Source organism: Neovison vison, chromosome 4, assembly GCF_020171115.1.
Source record: "Neovison vison isolate M4711 chromosome 4, ASM_NN_V1, whole genome shotgun sequence".
NCBI classification, from domain to species: domain Eukaryota; kingdom Metazoa; phylum Chordata; class Mammalia; order Carnivora; family Mustelidae; genus Neogale; species Neogale vison.
Window position 1 is genome coordinate 208,694,209 of NC_058094.1, and position 23,663 is coordinate 208,717,871.

At 38.8% G+C, this 23,663-nt stretch overlaps 1 protein-coding gene across 7 annotated transcripts in view; it reads left to right on the forward strand.

Moving 5' to 3' along the window:
• AHCYL2 (adenosylhomocysteinase like 2) overlaps positions 1–23,663 on the forward strand; it is a 167,625-nt gene that overhangs the window by 140,862 nt on the left and 3,100 nt on the right. For all 7 annotated transcript variants that reach the window (XM_044246544.1, XM_044246545.1, XM_044246548.1 and 4 more), the window contains 10 exons: positions 2,552–2,658; positions 3,781–3,897; positions 7,506–7,569; positions 8,040–8,128; positions 10,935–11,005; positions 13,319–13,413; positions 19,654–19,752; positions 21,647–21,715; positions 21,818–21,896; positions 23,177–23,297. In XM_044246544.1, the coding sequence (XP_044102479.1) occupies positions 2,552–2,658; positions 3,781–3,897; positions 7,506–7,569; positions 8,040–8,128; positions 10,935–11,005; positions 13,319–13,413; positions 19,654–19,752; positions 21,647–21,715; positions 21,818–21,896; positions 23,177–23,297 (911 nt within the window). The remainder of the gene's footprint in view (positions 1–2,551; positions 2,659–3,780; positions 3,898–7,505; positions 7,570–8,039; positions 8,129–10,934; positions 11,006–13,318; positions 13,414–19,653; positions 19,753–21,646; positions 21,716–21,817; positions 21,897–23,176; positions 23,298–23,663) is intronic.

The window sequence follows — 23,663 nt, forward strand, 5'->3', positions numbered from 1 at the left end:
CTATTTTATCTCGGCTTCCAGCAGAACTGGATGCTTATGTTTAGGGTACCCTAAGAATATTGAACTTAGCCTCAAAGTGCTCCAGGATGGCATTTTGGCAACTTGTAGTAGAGTTGATATTTGATGAGAGGGTGCGTGCCAAAATTGTTGGTGCTGATCTTGAGAAACGTTTATATTCATCAGCAGCATTAAAATACTGCTCAGGGTTCACACATGGTTGGTTCCATGTTAATGAGTTACCATCCCCTACCCACCTCCTCCCTCCAACAACAATAATGAAAATGCACACACAAACACACATACACATATAGCTCCTGTGGTACTTGGCTTTTCTCTAGAATCACAGGCTAAATTTATAGTAAATATGAGGAGTTCCAAGTTCAAATTTTCTACTCTTTATTTTCCACTTTAAGAAAGATGCCTAAGCAAAAAGTTTTGGGGTTTTTTATTTTGCTTCATTTAATTTCGGTTCATTTTTGAAAAGACCAAGTTCTCCAAGGCCGATAGCAGCTTAGAGTCACAGAGAAGCAAAAAGCTGCACAAAGTATGAAGCACTCCTTTTTCACAAACATTTTGCATATGAAGGAGACGATAAACTAGGGAATCAACTGAAAAAAGGGCCCTTGAAGCTCCAGTCCAGCTATTGCTTGTGGCTAAAAATTGCAGAGTAGGCCTCACTTGGTACACAAAGAGGGAAGCAACCTCTTTCTGGATTCTGTGATGCAGGTTACATCGCACCACATGCTGTTTCGAGGAAGCTGGGTTAATACCCTGAAAGGGAGGGAGGAGTCAGCTGTGAGATGAGTCAGCTCATTCCCACAGAGTTTAACAGTGACTGGAAGAAGTATGACTGACAAGACCTAAAGGAGATGGGCCAGGGGGTTTCTGTGGGGAATAGAACATCAATTTTAGAGTCGAGAACATGGGAAGGACATGGGATTGCAACCAGAGAGCATTTACAGACTATAGGGCCAGCACAAACTGCTGGAACAGCTGATGAAGAAAATAAGACAAGGATAAAAACCATTGTCACCTCAGAAAATAGAGCCCATTCCTCTTGGGATCCTGTCAAGATCTAATACGTTTACTTGCTTTCCAGCCTCAGGAAGATTCCCTGGTGGCAAGAATTTCTGTAATAGAATAACATGGTGGTGAGAATTATGGGTTACATTCATTAAATAAATATTAGGGATAGCAATTACCTGCCTGTATTAGATACCTCTGTTAAAAGAGAAAAGCAGACAAGAATAGTGGGACTTAAGACCCGAGTTTCCAATTGCTCAGTATTTTTCATCTCTGACTTTTTTATGTGACTAGGGATCAGAGGCTGCAAGGGAGAACTCTAGGAGGGGTTCCATACATGCAGAAAGGGAGAGAGAAACTCTGAGAAGCCTTTTCATTTCTCGGGGCATCTGTTCTGAGGGTTCCTACTGAGAGAAAAGGGAGCATTAACTTATAGAATGGATCCAATGTGTTTTAATGAGTCTTGCCTTGGATCCCCGCTCTCAAATAAACTTCAGTTGAGTCAGAGAAAAGAGGTCATGAGCAAGAGTAGAAGCAAAAAAGAGATAAAGTGGCAGACACGAGGTGGGGGATTTTGTGTATGCAGGGGTCCAGGATGGCATTTTGGCAACTTGTAGTAGAGTTGATATTTGATGAGAGGGTGCGTGCCAAAAGGGAGCAACTCAGTTCTGTGGGGACTTCCCAGGGATCATCATTTGGAAAGTCCTGCTAAGCATTTCTGACAGCTAGGTGAAGGGCTGAAGTGCCACAGCCTAGTGCCTAAGAGTGTTCCAAACTGGTCTTTCTTTAGCTTATTTATAATTCAAAAACTTTCCTCCGCTGATGAAAGCTCCAGTGGGCACAGCATTGTGTTTATCTTTAATCCCAACCTGAAATAGTGATGAGCTGTTCAGAGGCAAGCTTGCACACCTACATGCTGCACAGTTCCCTAGTTATTTTTAATTTGGTTTATAGAGAGTGTGAGGTTTCGCTAGGCAAAACCCTTCAGTGCTGCCTGATATTTTGGGTGGGAGAGTGCCTATGCTTTGGGAGAAGTGAAGGATTAACACATACAGTTTTATAACCCATTGTTCTGGAAGGGAGACTAATTATCTGGCTTCATTTAAACTAAGCCTTGACTGAATATATTTGAAGTCCTGAATATAACTGGTTAGAAATATGCTAATTTCAAGGTCAGGCATTCTGATTATCCACAGTGTATTCAAGAACTAGTTGTCTAGATAGCCACTTAAGCTATTAGTTCAGAAGAAAAATCCTCATTTGTTGCTGTGTGTTTTGATATAGTAGATAGGCTATGTGGGAAGGTCATTTGGCTCTGAGAATTACAGTTTGGCTTTTCACCCCTCATACTTTACTTCAGTATAATGACTGGTCATTGTATTGGCTTTAAGTAACTTCCCATAACCATATGGGAAATTTGAAATATCTGTAAATTGGCAGTTAGAAATTGGGATAAAAGACCCAGAGCAACCTGGAAACCCTGAGCCTTTGGTAAAATAAATGGTATTATTGATGCTTATTTTTGCAGATATTGGACGATGGAGGGGATCTTACTCACTGGATTTATAAGAAGTATCCTAATATGTTCAAGAAAATCAAGGGCATAGTAGAGGAGAGTGTTACTGGAGTCCATAGGTAAGATTTGACATGGATGTACCTGGTTTTATGCAGCCTAGATATATATTCTGATAATCACATACCTATAGAATACACTATGTTAAAAATTGGAACCTTCTCTGAGGTATTGAGATCTGAGTTTGCACACTTGTGTGGTTTTTTTTGTTTTTGCTTTTGTTTTTTGTTTTTTGTTTTTAACAATGCAAATAATAAACCTAAAATTGGGAGTTGGGGACAGGTAAGGGAACAAGTATGGTCCTCGTATTTTCTAGTCATTGTAATGAATTGACTGCTTGTCCTTTTTAGATGAATTTATTCATTCCATAGATATTTATTTAATTTCTACAATGATCCAGGAACTTCTAGGAACTGTGCTAAGGATCTAGCTGTGGGCAAAACAGACAAAAACTTGGGTCCTCATAGAGCTTACATTTTTACTTAGAGAACAAGGATTTGGGGTTCTGTTTCTCAAATGAGCAGTAATTCCCTCAGTAAAATTGAAATAATTTCTGTTTACTATTATTCATTCATCAAGAACTGAAAGTATGCAATGGAAGTTTTAGGGAAGTAAATTCTGAATAAGCCACCATCACTGCTTCAATATAGTGTGATCTTTTTGAATATACCATACCTTTAGACTCTTAGAAGGGGATGAATTTTGAATAAAATACCTGGTTCTAAGTTTTAGCTGATTCAACTTAAAATGAAACTCCTGTATGTAGATAACACATATTTATATGATGTATATATATTGAGATTATAAAATTGAGACTATTTGAAAGTTAAAATTACTGCATTAGAGTGGTGGGATTCAAATAATACTTAAAGTTACTCTTTGTATAATGTAAAAGGGGAATAAAATTAATAAGCAATTTAAAATTTTACATTTACATTTAATTCTTCAAATTTGGAAGTAGGTCAGAGATCCCCACATGGCTCGTAACTAAAATCTTCATTTCTCAGCTGTATACAAACTTTAAAAAGGTAACCTTTATTTCTCTAGATACACCTAATGGGATGAAACTAGCATGTCTCATGCTCTCATGCCCATACAACATATTTCTGTAATTTGTTATGAAACTGACAGTAGGTTGCAGTATCTCACTGTTTTGTGTTCTTTGTGACTTCCCTCATCCTCAGGCTGTACCAGCTATCCAAGGCTGGGAAGCTGTGTGTTCCTGCCATGAACGTCAATGACTCGGTCACCAAACAGAAATTTGACAACCTCTACTGTTGCCGTGAATCAATTCTAGATGGGTAATATTTTGTTGTCTTTGGAATGAACTTAGTTGTTGAATTGAGGTTCTGAGTTTTTTAGTTTTGGTTATTTCTAGAAATCATTCATGTAGCACCTCTGGATCTATCACTACATCATACTCAGTATTTTATAACCCATATCTACCATTGCTCTCCCTATGACAAAGTACATTTGTTTCACTTAAAAAACCAGACTGGCCTCTATCTATTGATGGCAAAATTTTTACTTTGTGACCCTATCAGGCCTGCAAGTCAGTAATTAAAGTCATAAACTAAGAATCTTTGAATGATTTGGGAAGAGGTTCCTGGTATTCCTGTTCTAGGTAATGTTACTAGTTTTTAAATTCCAACCAGCATATAATTCTCTGGCCATCTGGAAGGTTGTGGTGAGCAAAAAGTCAATCCCAGAGGCATTTCTAGTCTTTTAAATCTTTTAAATTAAGTCCGACAAAATCTATTTAGGTGTATACCAAATACTATGTTCTTCTAATGCCCAGTTTCTGTTTCTACACTTGTGCCCAAATAATCCTTCATCCTTGTTCAGAAGTCAGTAATTCCCTCCATGAAACCATGAAGTCGGTTTAGAATATTGCCAAGCCAAATGGTTTCCATCATGTTTAGGTTAATGGAAAAGCTAAGAGTGGGCCTGTGGGGCACATTACTAACGAGTCTGGACCGTTGGCAGTTTGCAACACCACAGGTGTTAGAGCCAGAAGGCCTGGTTTGACTGTTGACTCTATCGTTTAGGTCTTGGAATAGTTATTTAGCCTCTCTGCACCTATTCCCTTATCTGTAAAATGGTGACAATAAGTCCTACATCATAGAGTTATTGAGAGGATTAAGTAAGATAAGGTAAGAATCTGGTGTTCAACATTAGTTCCCGTGTCCTTCTTTCTAGAATGAAATAAGTTCTGGATTGAATTAGATTTTAAGGGAAGCTTTTTACTTCAAAATCTTTTTGGAGGGAGGCAGATATTCAATGTAAATTCAATTTATTGCTAATTATTATTTCTATAGAGTCAATAGTATTATCAGACAGATTGTACATGTAAATGAATTCTCAATCCATCAGTCTGTTTATAGACTGTGCCTTGTTTTGGTTACATAAAAGTGTTAGAGCTTACGTGAATAGCTTCGATGAATAGCTTTGCAGCTGATATCCCTTGAGGAAGAGAGGCAGAAAAGCTCAAGAGTAAAGCAACGGAAGCTCATAAGTAAAATCGGTTGATTTTCTTTGCTGTGATAACCATTCCAGGACCATTCTCCTAAACCATGACTTTTGAGTATGATAGTAACCCAGCTAGACTTATTCTGTTCACTCAATAAGAAAGGCCTCTGCACTTAATTGATATATTTTTAAAATTTAATTAAATAATTAATTTATTTATGTTAACATACACTGTTACATTAATTTCAGGTGTACAGTATAGTGATTCAGCAATTTCATACATCACTTGGTGTTCATCCCAAGTGCTCTCCTTAATTCTTATCACCTGTTTCACCCAGGGTCCCACCCTCCTTCCCGCTGGTAATTTATCAATTTGTTCTCTATAGTTATGAGTCTGTATCTTTTCTTTTCTTTTTTTTTTTAATTTTTAATTTTTATTTTATTTTCTTTCAATGTTCTAAAATTTATTTTTTATGCAGCATACCCCGTGCTCCATGCAATACATGCCCTCCATAATACCCACCACCAGGCTCACTCAACCCCTCACCTCCCACCCTCCAAAACCCTCAGTTTGTTTCTCAGAGTCTACAGTCTCTCATGGTTTGTCTCCCCCTCTGATTTCCCCAACTCACTCCTCCTCTCCATCTCCCAATGTCCTCCGTGTTATTCCTTATGCTTCACAAGTAAGTGAAACCATATGATAATTGACTCTCTCTGCTTGACTTATTTCACTCAGCATAATCTCTTCCAGTTCCATCCATGTTGATACAAAAATTGGGTATTCATCCTTTCTGATGGAGACATAATACTCCATTGTATATATGGACCATATCTTCTTTATCCATTCATCCATTGAACGGCATCTTGGTTCTTGCCACAGTTTGGCGACTGTGGCCATTGCTGCTATGAACATTGGGGTACAGATGGCCCTTCTTTTCACTACATCTGTATCTTTGGGGTAAATACCCAGTAGTGCAGTTGCAGGGTCATAGGGTAGCTCTATTTGTAATTTCTTTTTTTTTTTTTTTAAAGATTTTATTTATTTATTTGACAGACAGAGATCACAAGTAGGCAGAGAGGCAGGCAGAGAGAGAGGGGAGAAAGCAGGCTCCCTGCTGAGCAGATGCGGGGCTCGATCCCAGGACCCTGGGATCATGACCTGAGCCGAAGGCAGAGGCTTTAACCCACTGAGCCACCCAGGCGCCCCTCTATTTGTAATTTCTTAAGGAATCTCCAAACTGTTTTCCAAAGTGGCTACACTAACTTGCATTCTGTTTTTTTTAAAAAAAGAAGAAGAAGGTCTATTTCTAGACATCTCACTCACTCTCTCTCTTTTTTTCCTCTGCTCATTTGTTTTGTTTCTTAAATTCCACATATGAGTGAGACTGTATTGTATTTGTTTTTTCCTGACTGGCTATTTCACTTAGCATTATGCTCTTTAGCTCCATCCATGTTGTTGAAAATGGCAAGATTTCATTCTTTTTGAGGGCTGAATAGTATTTGCTATTTACTGAGTTTCACTGAGGCTCATGGAGTTCTACTTGTTCCTACTAAGGAGTTGTCAAATCATTAAAAGGACAGGATTCCTACTCTTATAGACTGTTTTCAACAGGAGAGGTAAGCAGATAAGTGAACAGAAAGAGTGACAAATATTTGTAGGAACTGTCTATCTCAGAATAGACTGGTTTTAGTTGAGAACTTTCTTCTGCCTAATGAGGGATTCCTAGAGAAGGGACACTAGCTCAATCCAAAGAGAAACCAGAACCTATTGCTACAGGTTCTTCCAAGAGACTCTAAAAACAATAAGGACATTTATTCTAGCTTCATAGAGAATCAGAGACAAAAAAGTAGAGCAGGTCTGAGAAAGAATCAGCCCCAGAAAGCTCACTCTCTCTTGCAGTCAGTATTGTGCATGTCCAAGCTCTTCTCCCTCTCACCACCTATTACCCTCTGAGTAGAATTAATGAGGGACCTGTTGTCCCTTCTGACGCTGCTAAATGTAGCACTCATTTATCAGGGTTATCTTCTACGTTTCTGTCTCATTAAATAAAACCGAATAATGTTTCCATTAAGCTAGAGCTTTGTCTCCTAAATAAAAAATGTTATTTTTATTGTTTCCAAAAATTATATGATAAATGCATATTGCTTTTTGTTTGAAAGTTACTTTGCAGTCTACAGCTTCTTGCCTTCTGCACCACTCCCAAGACAAGAGGAAAAAAGGAAAAAACCCCTCACCTGTAGCTGGAATTGATCGGATAGCATGGAGTGAGAAAATACATATTTTATTCAACCTTTCTTTCTAGTCATTGGATAGCACAGAAACCAGGCTTTCCTTTCAGAATGGAACAAACAAATAAACGTGAAATCAAAGGTGCCCATTCTAATCTTAAAGGAGAAATGAGAGAAGATTTTTCTGATCTAATGGTTTTTCTTCCCCTAGACTTAAAAGGACAACAGACATGATGTTTGGTGGAAAGCAGGTGGTGGTCTGTGGCTATGGAGAGGTAAAGCATAACTTTTCACTTACTAGGTGTATAAAATATGATTTTGTTGAAATATACCAGATTCTTTTATTTAAGGGATGTGAGAATACATTCACTCACCACTCTAGATGGGAAAAAAAGTAATTTTGGAGGCCCTCTGGTTTCTTTTTTCCTTTGCATTTTTGCCATTTTTTCTCAAGTTGATTTTCTGACTTGTTCCAGCACCCTGTTTATGATGTTCTCGTAGCTTGTGTTTTGATTATAAATCGTGAGTGTGGGTGTTCTTATGTATGTGCACGTGCTGAACGGGAGTTAGAAGTTTGTTTATGAACCGCATTCATTTATTTGTTTTTTCTTGTTTTTCCCCAAGCATGAGTCTATTCAGTGAAATTGCTTTTGGGGGCGGAAAATGGGGTACAGTTCACCAGAAGCTTTGAGATGTTGTTTTCTCACTGACTTTCCTTATTATGTGTACTCTCCCCCGTCTTCAGGTGGGGAAGGGGTGCTGTGCTGCCCTAAAAGCCATGGGCTCTATTGTGTATGTAACTGAGATCGACCCCATCTGTGCTCTTCAAGCCTGGTAAGCATGCAAAATGAAACTCGCTTTTTCCTCTGTGCCACCATCTATTGGGATCTTGTAACTGTCACCAAAGAATGGCCTGGTTAATGCCACATTTTATCTTAGAGGGGCCCAGATCCTGAGAGATGCTGCTGTTAACTGTAAACTTCCCTCTTCCAAAGATCAAGTAGCTCTGCTCCGAGAAAGCAGAGATTATCAAAGCTAAAATTTTGAATTCCTGTGGAAATCCTTAAAGGGAATGACTTGAGCCAAAGAACAAGTAACTCCTTACCTTCTCCATATTTAATCCTCCTTTTTTTTTTTTTTACAGTGAGCTCTATGCCCAATGTGAGGCTTGAGCTCATGACCCCAAGATCAAGAGTTGCATGTTCACCAGCTGAGCCATCCAGGCACCACAACCCTTCTCCCTCTGAAAACAATGATCAAAAAAGAAATAAGTTGGCATCAGATCCTTTCTGATGTGATGCACTGGGAACACTTCTGTGATACTCTTTTCCTAAATGTATGACCTGAATCTCCTCAGGAGGAAACATCAGGCAAATCCAAATAAAATCTGCTATCTCTGAGTGAAGGGTATAGGGGAGTTTGTACTATTTTTGTAATACTTAAGTTTGAAATTATTTCTAAATTAAAGGTTAAAAAATAGTTCCTGTCTCATCCATAATTTCCCCAGTAGATTTGTTGGCTTTCTCTGAATCAGGGTTCATTAACATGTTTTAATACTGATTGAGACAATGATTCAGATTCTCTTATAGACATGAACTGATCAGTTACTGTATGATAGGTACTGTGCTCTGTGCTTAGGATGAATAAGATGAATATACGAATGAGGCAAGGTCCTGCTTTATTAGTACACAAAAAACTAGTGGAGTAAGTGCTCTGATGGGGGTAAACAGTACGTGGTCCTATAGGAGCCAAAGGAGAAGCACCTAACTAAAGAGAAAAGAGGCAGGGTAGGAAGAGATGTCAATAGAGCTGAGTCTTGAAACTTGTATAAGTCATGTCTTAGTTTGGACGTAAGTTCCAGGTATAAGGAACATAGTCACCGAGGAAGGAGAGAACGTGGCACATTTAAGAAGATCGAAATACTTTAATGTAGTTGGCAGAGAGGATATATTTGGGGGAGTGGTAATATCTAAGGTAGGAATCCTATGTGAAAATGATCATATATCTGATAAATATTTAGGTCTTATCCTGAGAACAGGCAATCTCACTGAAATATATATATATATATATATATATATATATATATATATATATTTTAAGATTTTATTTATTTATTTGACAGAGAGAAATCACAAGTAGATGGAGAGGCAGGCAGAGAGAGAGAGAGAGGGAAGCAGACTCCCTGCTGAGCAGAGAGCCCGATGTGGGACTCGATCCCAGGACCCTGAGATCATGACCTGAGCCGAAGGCAGCGGCTTAACCCACTGAGCCACCCAGGCGCCCCACACTGATATATTTTAAGCAAGGAAGTGACTTGATCTAAATTGCATGTAGGGAAATTACTCTGCAAACTAAATTAGATAGACATAAACCTAGAGATGATGACATCGGGCCAGGGGCTACTGTAGGAATCCAGACAAGAGGTAATAAGACCTGAGCATACACAAGACCAACATATATGGAGAGCAGGGTACCGATTCAGGAGATTTTAAGATTTTTTTTTTTTAATTTATTTATTTGACAGAGAGATCACAAGTAGGCAGAGAGGCAGGCAGAGAGAGAGAGAGGAGGAAGCAGGCTCCCTGCTGAGCAGAGAGCCCGATGCGGGACTCGATCCCAGGACCCTGAGATCATGACCTGAGCCGAAGGCAGCGGCCCAACCCACTGAGCCACCCAGGCGCCCCAGGAGATTTTAAAGAGTTAAGGAAAAACAACCATATTTGGTGACAACTTCAACTGGGAAGAAGAGGATAGGCTAGGACATTCTAGTTTATCTGGCTCATACACTTGGGTGAACAGTAATGCTGTTGATCAAGAAGAAAATGCAAAAAAGGAAATAGGGTTTCAGAGTACAGAAAAGATAATGAGGTTTTGTTGAAACCCAATAAATTTGATATTCTTATGGGACATCCAGGAGAAGCTATCCAATAGATAATTTGATCCAAGGCTCTGAAGCTTCAGAGAGCATTAACCTAAAGATAGATTTGTGCAAATCAGCCAACAAGAAGAGTCATTTACAGCCATGGGGAGGGTATGGATAAATACTGAAAGAATAAAGAAAAGAATCAGGGCAGAACTGTACAGAGTACCAGCTTTCAAAGACTGAGTAAGACTGAAAAGGAATAATCAGAAAAGTGGGAGGAAAACCAGGAGAGAACAGTATCATGGACTCTAAGGAGTATAGTTTTAAGAAGGTAAATAATGTTTAATGCAGGAAATTAAGTGGTGTAAGAATCTAAGATTTGTTTATTTATTATATAATATATATTATATATATTATTTATTATTATATTATTTATTTATTATCCAGAAGATTGTTGATGATCTTGGGGAGAATAATTTCAATGGGGTAAGATTCAGTAGCTAAATTGCACTTTCTAGGAACTCAGTTTAGGAAGCTCATGGTAACCCCTAGGTCTCTGTTTTCAGGAAGAATTAAGTTGCAGTGATGCAAAGAAACCTTTACTTCTGTCCTGTATGAACTTAAGGAGATGGTTTGAATTTTTCACTGCTAAGAATAATCTAGCTATATCAAGAAATGACATTGCAGGTACTGAAGGAACTTAGTGATAGCTTTTGAGGTTCTGTGGCAAAAGCCTCCCAATTGCCTTTGTTAATTGATCATGCTTTATTTTTACAGTATGGATGGATTTCGACTGGTGAAATTAAATGAGGTCATCCGACAAGTGGATATTGTTATTACCTGTACAGGTATGCTTTTGACACGGACAGTGGAATGGCACTTGGGAATGCTTTCATGGAACAAGTGAAGAATAACCAGAAATGTTCTGAATAAACCAAACTCGAAAAGCCAGATACAGAAGTCTACAAAACCAGTCCATCTTTCATGTTCTTCCCACTCTTTAGAACTCTGACCAAAAGTATATAACATCTAGGTCATCCCTAAAGGAAAGTTTCCCTTTAACTGTTCTGTAATTACCACGAAGATGGCTAGAGATAAGTTTTATTTGGGAAACCAAATCTTATATTTGTACATTTGATTTTTTTATTTTACTTCCAAAAGTAAAGTATATTTCTCTCTAGTCTCTGTAATTAAAGCAGGCCTAGAGCAAAATTTATAGTTAGAGAAAGTGGGAAAGGTAGTTGTATTAATTCCCAAGGAGACAGATTGGAGTTGTAGAGAGGAATAAGCAGAAATGGCTAGTTTCCTTGGCTGAGATACTTTGTCTTTATGGTGGGACCATAAATGCTAGAACACTGGGTTTTTTGTTTCTTTGTTTGTTTGTTTTTTAAAGATTTTATTTATTTATTTGATAGAGAGAGAGATCACAAGCAGGCAGAGAGACAGGTGGGGGTGGGGGTGGGGAGCAGGCTCCCCGCTGAGCGGAGAGCCCGATGCAGGGCTCGATCCCAGGACCCTGAGATCATGACCTGAGCCGAAGGCAGAGGCTTAACCCACTGAGCCACCCAGGTGCCCCTAGAACACTGGTTTTTATTTTTAATTATATTTTAGAGGAGGAAAATGAGAATATTTAAGATTAAAAATATATTTGTAGCCTCAGGGTGAGATGGGGGCAGAGAAGAGGGACCATAAGAAACTGTTCTTGCTTCGCATCAACCCCCTTATGTCTTTTTTTATAGCTTTATTGAGATATGATTCAGAAACCATACATTTCACTTATTTTAAGTATGCCTTTCAGTATTTTCTAGCAAATTCACAAGGTAATACAACCATCACCACAATCTAATTTTTTTATTGAGATAATTCACATACCATAAAATTTACCCTCTTAAGTATATAGTTCAGTGGTTTTTAGTGAAGTTGTAGAATGTCTGATTCCAGAAACTCACCACCCCCCAAAATAAATCCCATACCATAAGCAGTCAGTCCGCATTCTTTCACTCTACCTTTCTTGAGCCCTTTGCAACCATTAATTTCTCTGTTTTTCTAGATTTGTCTATTTCATATCAATGGAATCATACAGTATGTGATCTCTTGTGACTAGCTTTTTTTTTTACTTAGCATAGTGTTTTCGAGTTTCATCCATATGGTAGTATATGTTGATATTTCATTCCTTTTTATTGGTGAATTATATTTCATTTTAAGGATATACAACATTTTGTTTATCAGTTCATTGGTTGATGGGCATTTGGGTTGTTTACACTTTTTGGCTATTTCGAATAATGTTGCTATGAACATTGTGTACCATGTTTTCCTGCAAACATGTTTTCCATCCTTACCTACCCATATATACCTAGGAATTGCTGGATCATATGATGATAACTCTATTTTTTAATATTTTGAGGAATTGCCAAGCTTTTCCAAATAGGTGGCACCATTACACTCCCACTAAGAATGCATGGGGGTTACAATTTCTCCACATCCTTTCCAATACTTGTTATTATCTGTTGTTTTTACTATAGCCATCCTAGTATGTGTGAAATGGTGTTTTATTGTGGTTTTGTTTTTTAAGTACTTTTATACAAGTAATCTCTACACCCAGTATGGGGCTCAAACTCACAACCCCAAGATCCAGAGTCACATGCTCCACCGACTGAGCCACAACACCCCTTATTGTGGTTTTTGACTTGCATTTCTGTAATGAGTAATAATGTTGAACATCTTTTCATGTGCATATTGACACATTTTCTTTTGTACTTCTTCTTTTGATAAATGTCTATACAGAGCCTTTGCTCATTTTTTTATTTGGGTTGGTTGCCTTTTTATTATTGAGTTGTAAGAGTTCTTAATAAATTTTAGATACAAGTCCCTTACCAGTTATATGCTTTGTAAATATTTTGTCCCATTTGTGTGTTGTCTTTACAGTTTCTTGATGATATCATTTGCAGTACAAGTTTATTTTTTCTTTGGTGGCTTGTACTTTAGGTGTTATATCTAAGAAACTTTTGCCTAACCCAAGACCACAAAGATTTATTCCTTTGTTCTACTAAGAGTTTTATAGTTTTAGCTCTTACATTTAGGTCAAGTAAAATTTCACATATGGTGTGAGGTAGGGGTCCAACTTCATTTCTTAACATGTGGATATCTCTTCTGTTTTTAAGGTAACAAGAATGTGGTAACCAGAGAGCACTTGGACCGTATGAAGAATAGCTGCATTGTTTGTAACATGGGACATTCCAACACGGAGATTGATGTGGTAAGATTAAGAAACTCGTTATTGGGGGCTTTTTTTTTCTCTCATTCCCAAGAAATATAAACTGGAAGAGGAAAGAGAAGAGTCACCAGCCATCCTAAACATGAGCTAGCAGAGCTGTCCGCAGTCTCTTCACTTACTAGCCCCATGACCTGTGCTTGTGGATACCATAAAGCCATCTCAATCATTTCAAAAAACTATTTTCTTCCACTCCAGCTTGATACCTACTTACAATGTAAGCCATTTTATCTCTCACTTTGGTTCTCTGATTTGATTATATTCACCCTAAAATTATCCAATCCAACATAACACTCGGTCCTACTACATCACCCAAGTAATAGTTAAGAGAAGCGTTATTTCTTTCTTTTCAGACTTAACCAAAGTATCTTTCACTCTGGTTTTAAATTTTCATGGCATTTTTCTGGCACAGCTGTATTTCTCTCTGGGTAAATGGCTCAAGCAAAGCATGCTTTCATCTGCCCTGAGGGCTGCTCTGATTGAGCTTCAGCACTGCCAGGTAAGGATCAGTTGATATATTGAGAGTCTGTTGGATAATATCTATTTTAAATGGTTTCTCTTTTTAACTCTGCTCTATTCTTCTGTTATTAAAAATAGCTGGAAAAACAACCTAGCAAAGCCTCTTCCTACCCTTGAGGTTTCTGAGTGGCATGGCTCCATTACTCTTGTCTTATCAGGTTATTTTGCTTACAATGAATAATTTTGAATAATTTCTTTTTTCAATATTGAAATTTAAATACTGAATGGTTCTTTTGTTGTTGTTGTTAAGTTTCATTATGTGACATACTGCCCTTTTACTAAATAGTCAGAGGTATTAGTATTTCTAAAACTATCTAGCACATGATTATCCTTTTCTCAATTGATCTGCTTAGAGAGCCCCAACATGGGAAATACTTAAGGAAACTAGTCATGCTCTGATATCTAAAGAGAAATCTTCTGAGTAAGAGAAGGGGGAAGGAATTTTCTTTCCTAAACCCTCCAGCTCTTAAATAAAAACAATTCCAAATATAATATCATGTAATTTTTATATTTTTACCTCATTTCATCCTCTTGACTATCCCACAAGGCATTATTCTTTTCCCTGATTTTCAATCAGAAAACTAGAACTTAAGTCCATTGTTCAGTCATTGATTCAAAAATTAAATGGGAGCACAAAATTCAGGCTTTTTTTTTTTTTTTTACTTCTTGCCAGTTTTTGTTTTGTTTTGGTTTCCTGTACATTGTCCCTGCTCTTGTGGCACTTAGATTCTAGTGCAGGACACAGACAATAAACAGATAGTTTCATCAGTTAGTGCCTAGGATTGAAGAAAAAAAAACAGCAAGGTGGAGACATTGAGAATGATATTTTAGCTAAGGTGATCAAAGAAGGTCTCTTTGAGACCTTCTCAAAGATCTCAAATGAGATAACATTTGAACAAAAACCTGAATGAATTGAAGGAATAAGCCATCCAAGCATTTTACTCAGGGAGAATGGTGTGTAAAATATGCTGAGGTAGAAAATGCTTGATGTTTGAGGAACAGAAAAGAGGACATTGTGGCAGGAACAGAATGGGCACAGGGATGAGAATAGCGGCAGCTGAAGGAGGGTAGTGGGTTATGTAGTTCTTTGTAGGTCACAAAAGGACTTCAGGTTTTATTCTGGTTACCCGGAAGCTGTTGGAAGCCATTCCACGGGTGCCTGTCTAGCTCAGTCAGTAGAGCACGCGACTCTTGATCTCAGTTGTGAGTTTGAGCCCCACATTGGGTGTAAAGATTACTTTAAAAAAAAAAAAAAAAAAAAAGGAAGCCATTCCCACAGGAAAGTTTTGACCGGGTGACCGACAAAATCTGATTTGTTTTAACAGATTACTCTGGCTGTGATATAAAGAAAACACTTCTTGACTTGAGTAGTAATAGGGACAATAATAGGAGGCCCTCTCCAAATTTCCAGTGATAGAGAGTGGTAGCTCAGATGACATGGAAAAGCCGTGGAGATGATGTGTTGTGAAGGTAGGACAGTTGGGATTTGCTAAATGGCTTGGATGTAGAGAGTGAAAAGAGAAGAAAGTCTCTATAAGTTATCTCAGTGAAACAGTAAAGGAGAGTGATTCAGTATATTTTTCCAGATATTTTTAGCAATCAAAAATGTAAGGGTTGGGGTGCCTGAGTGGCTCAGTGGGTTAAAGCCTCTGCCTTCGGCTCAGGTCATGATCCCAGGGTGCTGGGATTGAGACCTGAATTGGGCTCTCTGCTCCACAGGGATCCTGCTTCCTCCTCTCTCTCTGCCTGCCTCTCTGCCTGCTTGTGATCTCTGTCTGTCAAATAAAATCTTTAAAAACAAACAAACAAACAAACAAAAAAAGTAAGGGTTTTTAGTTTTGGGGGTTGGGGGTGTGTGTGTGTGTGTGTGAATTTATAGTTTTATCTAACCTTGAGATGTTGACTGTGCATTTCTAGGAAGGAACAGCTCATCAAAACAGTTGGGCAGGGACGCCTGGGTGGCGCAGTTGGTTAAACGACTGCCTCCGGCTCAGGGCGTGATCCTGGAGTCCCGGGATCGAGTCCCACATCAGGCTCCCAGCTCCATGGGGAGTCTGCTTCTCCCTCTGACCTTCTCCTCGCTCATGCTCTCTCTCACTGTCTCTCTCTCTCAAATAAATAAAATCTTAAAAAAAAAAAAAAAAAATTAAAAAAAAAAAAACAGTTGGGCATTTAGAAAGCTGCATTTTTTCTGAGAGATATTAATGCTGTAACACTAGCAAACCTGTGATAGGGATTGTGTTCTTAGCTGCCTTTTGGCCAGGTCTTTCTTTCACATGTTTCCTTTTCTCTTGAAAACAGACTTGCTTACCCATATTGCATCACCTAGATGGTCGGTGTGATTGTAAGCTTCACAATTTAAGTGGCTAAACCATTATGTACACATACTTTAAAAGTTTTTACCAGAAAGAATTAGAACCTGAAACTTGCTATTGATTCTGCACTCTGCAGGACTAGAACCACAGTTGTTCTCCCTGAAAAAAAACTGATATGCACTGTCCACAATCATATACTACCAATTTGTGCAAGCTAATAATTTACTGTGAGATGTATACCTTGTTTGGGAACATAGTCTCCATAAGGAACCTTTTTCCTGGTAGATTGCTTAGTGATTATAAATAAACAGAAAAGACATTGGGATGTTTTTAAATTTTTTTTTTTTTAAGATTTTTATTTTATTTTATTTGAGAGAGAGAGACAGTGAGAGAGAGAATGAGCGAGGAGAAGGTCAGAGAGCGAAGCAGACTCCCCATGGAGCTGGGAGCCTGATGTGGGACTCGATCCCGGGACTCCAGGATCACGCCCTGAGCCGGAGGCAGTCGTTTAACCAACTGCGCCACCCAGGCGTCCCTGGGATGTTTTTAGAGAAATTTATTTTTAGATTTATTTATATTTTGAGAGAGAGAGAGGATATGTGTACAGTGGGAGGGGCAGAGGGAGAAAGAATCTCAAGCAGACTCCATGTGGAGCTGGATTTGGGGCTCCATCTCATGACCCTGAGATTATGACCTGAGCCAAAATCAAGCATCAGGCGCTTAACTGACTGAGCCACCGAGGCATCCCCTTTAAGATAAAATTTTTTTTTTTTAAAGATTTTATTTATTTATTTGACAGACAAAGATCATAGGTAGGCAGAGAGGCAGGCAGAGAGAGAAGGGAAGCAGGCTCCCTGCTGAGCAGAGAGCTCGATGATGTAGGCCTCGATCCTAGGACCTTGGGATCATGACCTGAGCCAAAGGCAGAGGCCTTAACCCACTGAGCCACCCAGGCACCCCGAGAAACTCTTATAAAACTCTGCTGGTCATAGGAAATCCTTCTCTCAAGGAGTGTAACTGTTCAATAAACTTAGTAGGTTATGGAAGGTGCCTGGACAGTGCTAGAGATAATGTAACTTAGTTTCTCTTCAAACCCTGTTTTAATTGACCTCATGTCTTTTGCTGGCACCACAGCCATTCCAGTGCTCCAACAAAGCATCGATCGTTTTATGATGTTCATAAAGTCTCCCTTCTTTGATTCCACAGTATCTTTTTCTCCCAGGGAAGACTTCCTAAAACAGGAGACTCCATGATGAAAGTATCCTGGTGTCACCTCTTTACTCCCAGTCACCAAGATTGCATGTCCTCTGGAAGATTAAGAGTATGAGACACTAAGAACTTGAACTACTTTAAAGTCCATCATCTCCATAAAAAAAAATACCAGTGTCACCAAGCACTGTCATTTGGCTCTACATGGTTATTGTCCTCCATGTTGTTATTTCCAAAGGCTAAGGGATTTACCTTGTATATTCTTAACTTCCCAAAGTGGTCTGTTCGCTCAGATTCTTTTTAAACTCTATTTACAGTGTTTATTTATTTTAAAAAAATTGAATTCTAACTTTAATATTTGCTTAGTATAAAAATTTGAGCAAGATAAATATGTTTAAGGAAGGAAGTAAAACACTTATAGAATTGGAGTACTAGTATACTGTTCTGCACCTTTATTTTTTCATGTAACAATAATGAATGGTTTTCATGTTAACACACATAGATCTACTTTTTTTTTTTTTAAGTTTCTTACTGAAAATTTTTTTTTAAGGATTTTATTCATTTATTTGACAGACAGAGATCACAAGTAGGCAGAGAAGCAGGCAGAAAGAGAGAGGAAAGCAGGCTCCCCGCCGAGTAGAGAGCCCGATGTGGGGCTCAATCCCAGGACCCTGGGATCATGACCTGAGCCGAAGGCAGAGGCTTTAACCCACTGAGCCATCCAGGTGCCCCTAGATCTCCTTTTTTATATAAGAATTTCGTAATATTCCATTGTATGAGGTTATCTGGATTTACTTAGCCATTCCCTTATTAAATTAAATTTTTTGCTATTATAAATAACACTGGATTGAACATTCTTAGGCACTTATATTTCTGAACTTGAGCAAGTATTTCTATAGGATGGAGCTCTAAAGATGAAGCTAATTGTCAGAGATTAGGTACATACAAAATTTCATTAGTTACTACAAAATTGCTCTTTAGATAAAGATTGTACTAAATTATGAAACTTGACATCTCAAGACATTTTATATTTCTCATTGCCTAATAAAGAAATGGTCTAAAAAATGGTCTAGATCATTAATGTAGTCCTAAATATACTGAAATATAATTATATCTGTCTTTCCCACTAGATTAGTAAGGAAAAGTTGATACAGTCCCTGTCCATAAATAGCTCACAGTCTAGTAGAGAAGTCCACATTCTCATGTAATAGTGTCCTTTACTACATTGCCTGGAATATAGGATGTACTCAGCAAATGATCATTATATAACTAAAGTGTTTCTCTGTTTGTCTGAAAACCCCTGTTTGACAGAACCTCTCAATTTTAACCAACTGAGCCAATGGATTGTTTCAGAATATGGACTCCTTTTCTATTTTAGGCATGGCCTATTGGAAGAAGGAAGTTTTTATCTTAAGTCTAAACCCTGTGACTGTTACTTGATTGCAGCTGTTAATAAACTTAACATTTCTTCTCTTGTTCTCGGAATATATACAGAATGGAAGGAGGGTGAGCTTTTGGAAGCTTTACTATGCCCTTAAGCATTTCTCTAAAGCCTACCTCCTCACATTTGCACTTAGGTCACAAAGCTTCTGTAACTTTAGGGTGAACCACGGTCATTGAGAAGGTGGAACCTGGGACACGAGGACATGAAGGCAGAACCTTGGGCCCCAGTATGCTATATTTAGGACAACCAGCCTTATCTAACAAATCCCACTTAGCTCTGATTTTCCTTTTTTCTGTTTCTCTTCAGCACTTACGTATTCTGTTTGTTCTGTATTAATTTGCACTTGTTTGCATGTTGCTTTATAAGTATTTTTGAAGGCTTTTCCCCCTCACATATGCATTGTTTTGTGTCCCCAGCTAAAGTAGGAGCTTTATGAAGGCAGAAACCATGTCTGTGGTTTCTTTCGTATTTCCCATAGCACCTTTTACTGTGCTCAGCAGAGAGTGGGCCAACACTATATGTTTTGGAATGACATCCTAAGTGATCCCTCCCTGGCTGGGCCTTAAGATTAAATTCCCTGACATGGAACAGTCCTAACCAACCCAGGACAGGTATTCTCCATCTGGCATGTTGGTTGCTTCTTTCAACTTGCCCCTTAAAATGGCTCCCTTCAACATCTTTCTGTCCATGAAGTGGGACAAGTCATGGCTGATGATATGTTTACTGTATGTATTCCAGGCGAGTCTGCGGACCCCAGAACTGACCTGGGAGCGTGTGAGATCCCAAGTTGACCATGTAATATGGCCTGATGGCAAGAGGATAGTATTGCTGGCAGAGGTAAGACCTGAGACTGGTAAGAGAAATTCACCCCTGACAGGAGAGACTGTAATACCCAGGTTCCCTCCTCCACATGTTCTCTTATATTTTCAACTCTTCTTTGGTACAAGCTCAACTACTTTACCATTGGATTTTATATCTAATTGTGAGATGTCTTTTCATTCAGCAATTAAGAAACTATTTTGGTTCCTTACTTTTCACCAATTATCCTGTCTCTCTCTGTCACTCTACAGATTGAGTCAGATAATGACTATTACTGTGGAGGAATTAACAGATAGAACCAATGCCACTTTGAGTGATGCTTACAAAGAGATAATGTCATTTGTGGGATGGCTTAATCAGTAAGCACAAAGCTTCACTAAACCACTTTAGGCAAGCTCTGGGAAGGTCATGTCTTTGGTGATAGATTCCATGTTTTTGAGTGACCATTCCTCTGAATTGAGCCAGATGTGTAGTAGGCACTCAGCTATATATTGGTTGTGTGATTAATACTTCCCTGTCTGGACCTCTTCTGGCTCAGACTTATTCTTCACTTTCATTCCACTTAGCCTTCCATGTCAATGTTTGGCCACTTTTCCTCTCTTGAAAACTTCTCTTCCCTAGTCTTAGATTCCTGACGGCAATATTGATGTGCCCTCCTGTTCTGACCTTGACAGTTTCTCTTCTTCAGGGAAAGATACCAAAATAACAAGGAGGATAATAATACTTTTCTTGAGTTTTTATATTCTACCAGGTTTTTTTTTTAAGATTTTATTTATTTATTTATTTGACAGAGAGAGATTACAAGTAGGCAGAGAGGCAGGTAGAGAGAGAAGGAGGAGGAAGCAGGCTCCCTGCTGAGCAGAGAGCCCGATGCGGGACTCGATCCCAGGACCCTGAGATCATGACCTGAGCCGAAGGCAGAGGCTTAACCCACTGAGCCACCCAGGCGCCCATATTCTACCAGTTTTCTTTCCTTTTTTTAAATTAAAGAAACTGAATATGAAAATACGAAAGATAATACTGTCTTCATCTGGGTACCCTTAAATTTATGTTTGAATATCTTCCTTGTTCTCTTTACCTTTTTTCACCTTATCCCACCTTCTCAAATACTTTAGGGCATCTGTAAAGGGACTGGATTATTTCTTCACAAGAAAGGAGTGTGTACCAGGGAAGGGATGGACAGGTTGTTAAATATTCATTAATTGCTTTGATATCAGCCAGCTATCTAGTGACTTATTTCCAGTTGCCCTGGGAGGTCCCATCTAGTAATTTTGGTGACAAAAGTAAGCACCACAGTTGGTTTTGGCTACTGTGTTTGAGCAAAAAATGTGGTCAGTCTTCCTGGGAAACAAAATAGGATAGGATAGCATTTTCCATTAGTCTCTACCTCTTGTATCCTCTGAGTCACCCAGTAGAAATACGAGACTACCCTTGAATTCAGGAGAACCAAACTAAGGAAGAAGCACAGAAATCGTCCCAGCTTCCTAAATCCAAAAGTATCTCCTCTCACAACGTGGAGAGAGGTTGCCCTTGGATTTAACTACATCCTTGTTTACATCAATCTTTAAAAGGAATGCCAGTATTTCAGAAGGAGGATATTCTATTGCAGAAAGTAGAAAATTCAAGAGAAATATGCCCTTCCTTGGCATAAGCCTCAGTATCATGTGACTATCTCTATCCTTTTTGACATAATCCCAGAGATCCTTTATCTGTTACCTTCTATCATATTTTCCAGAATTTAAAAATTTCACTTAAATGTCAGTCAGTTCATTTCTATTTATTGAATACCTGCTTTTTATCCAGCAATGGTAGTTGGGAGGTATTTGGAAAATGGCAGTTATGCTCGTCCCTCACTCCTGAAAGGCTAGAGACTTTGTCCTAACCCATCTGTGTCTTAACCCTTGCTCTCTAGGGCCGTCTGCTGAACCTAAGCTGCTCCACAGTGCCTACATTTGTGCTCTCAATCACCGCTACTACTCAGGTAGGGCCACCAGCCGGGAAAGCAGTGGGCTGGAGAGGGTCATTAGATCATCAGCATTTCACTTGATATGGCACGTCAGCATCCATCTCTCTGCTTTTCTAGGCTCTTGCCTTGATAGAGCTTTACAATGCTCCTGAGGGTCGTTATAAGCAGGATGTCTACCTGTTGCCCAAGAAAATGGGTAAGCATGTGCTCTTCCATCCCTATCCTTACCGAAGTAGTTCAGAGTCAGAGCCTAATGAACTTCGTGGCATTAAATTTCTTATAGATAGGGGGGAAAATGATGTCTGTATCTTGCAGAGTAGGAGCTAGGATTCCTAGGTTAGCTTCCTAACTGATTTATCACATTTTCCATGTGAGTTGCCCTATTGAAGTCACTACATTTTGCTATGATTTGGTGTACCTGTCTATGAATTTTAAGGATTTTCTGTCTTAAAGTATCTTATATGTGAGTCTCAAAGGAGAAAAAAAATCTTCCCCTGACAAAGAGGACTCATCTTCTACCTTGTGACATCTGACTTACTCCATTTCTAGGCTACATAGCCCCTTTCAAATTCTCCTCAGACCAAGAAGACTTCTCATACTACATCTTCTCACACAGACCTCATTGTCCCAGGCCAAAGGAAGGACTGAATAGCTTCTGTTAAGACTAGTTATGTGGGTGTTTCATATAAGAGAAATGTTAAACTATCTTGAATTTTTTAAAGAAACTGCCTCAAGCACCTGAACTGCTACAGTGTGTTTATAAACTCTTCAGGCAAAAATCAGGGAATAAATCAGCTTCTAGTTTGCTTTGCTTTAGCCCAAGATGCATATCGACTGTTAGAAGTTGACATATTTTCCCTTTAATATATGCTTTGGGAAGATATAAAAAAAAAGATAGGACAGTGTTTTGACTGAATTTATAATGAAGTTAGGAAGACCAAACAAGTACTTGGAAAATTACATAAAATTCTGAATAATATGTATTCAAGTAATAGAATGTAAATAGAAAGCCATAAGAACTAAGGATACTAAAAGCAAAGCAAACAATGTAATATCATTATTAGACATTCCTTTCCAACATCTTCAGGTGTTCATTTTTCTGAGTAACCCGAAGTTCAGAGTTTAAGGTAGAAGTAAAGTTTGAGTTTCCCATTTTTTAGTCCCCTGCTATCCTATCCTTTCTTTTAGATGCTAATGACTATTGCTTCTTTCACATTTCCCTTACCCTTCTGGGGAGAAGGGAAGCTTCAAGGATGAGACAGCTAGCAAGAAAGAAATGTTTGGACTTTAAAAAACACTTGGCTGGAAACCGAAGCAGCTACTCCATAGAATTCTGGGCCCATGAACCAGTGGAGCATTTTTCTTTCAGTTCTGGGAATTAGAAGGTGTCTTCCAACTTTTTAAGGCCTAGCCTGGAGAGAACAGCAAGACAAGAGGTATGAATGTTTATACTAGGGCTTCTGTGGTCTCTTCCAGATGAGTATGTGGCGAGCCTACACCTGCCCACCTTTGATGCCCACCTGACAGAGCTGACGGATGAACAGGCCAAGTATCTGGGACTCAACAAGAATGGGCCCTTCAAGCCTAATTATTACAGGTGCCTTGGCCCCCTCCGCCCCAGAAGACAGGGAAGCCCGGGTAGAAAAGAGCTTTCTGCACTGGGATTGGTCTTTGCATCTTTCACATTTATGTGAACTTAGAAAAAGAAACCTACTTCCCTTCATTGCCACCCCCAAGGGACTCTTTGAGGCCTTCTTCAGACATTAAATAGTGTTCCCTTTTCTGAATTTGCCTTTCTCCACTTCATCTTCTTGATACGATTTTTATCTCTTTATGGAGAAATACTGGGCATCACCAAGTATCTGCCCTCATCATACACCCCAGAAAAGTCCCTGCCTCCTTGCTGCTCTATCCCTTTAGGTGGGCTCTTCATGTCCCAGCATTCTCCCAAACTGATAACATC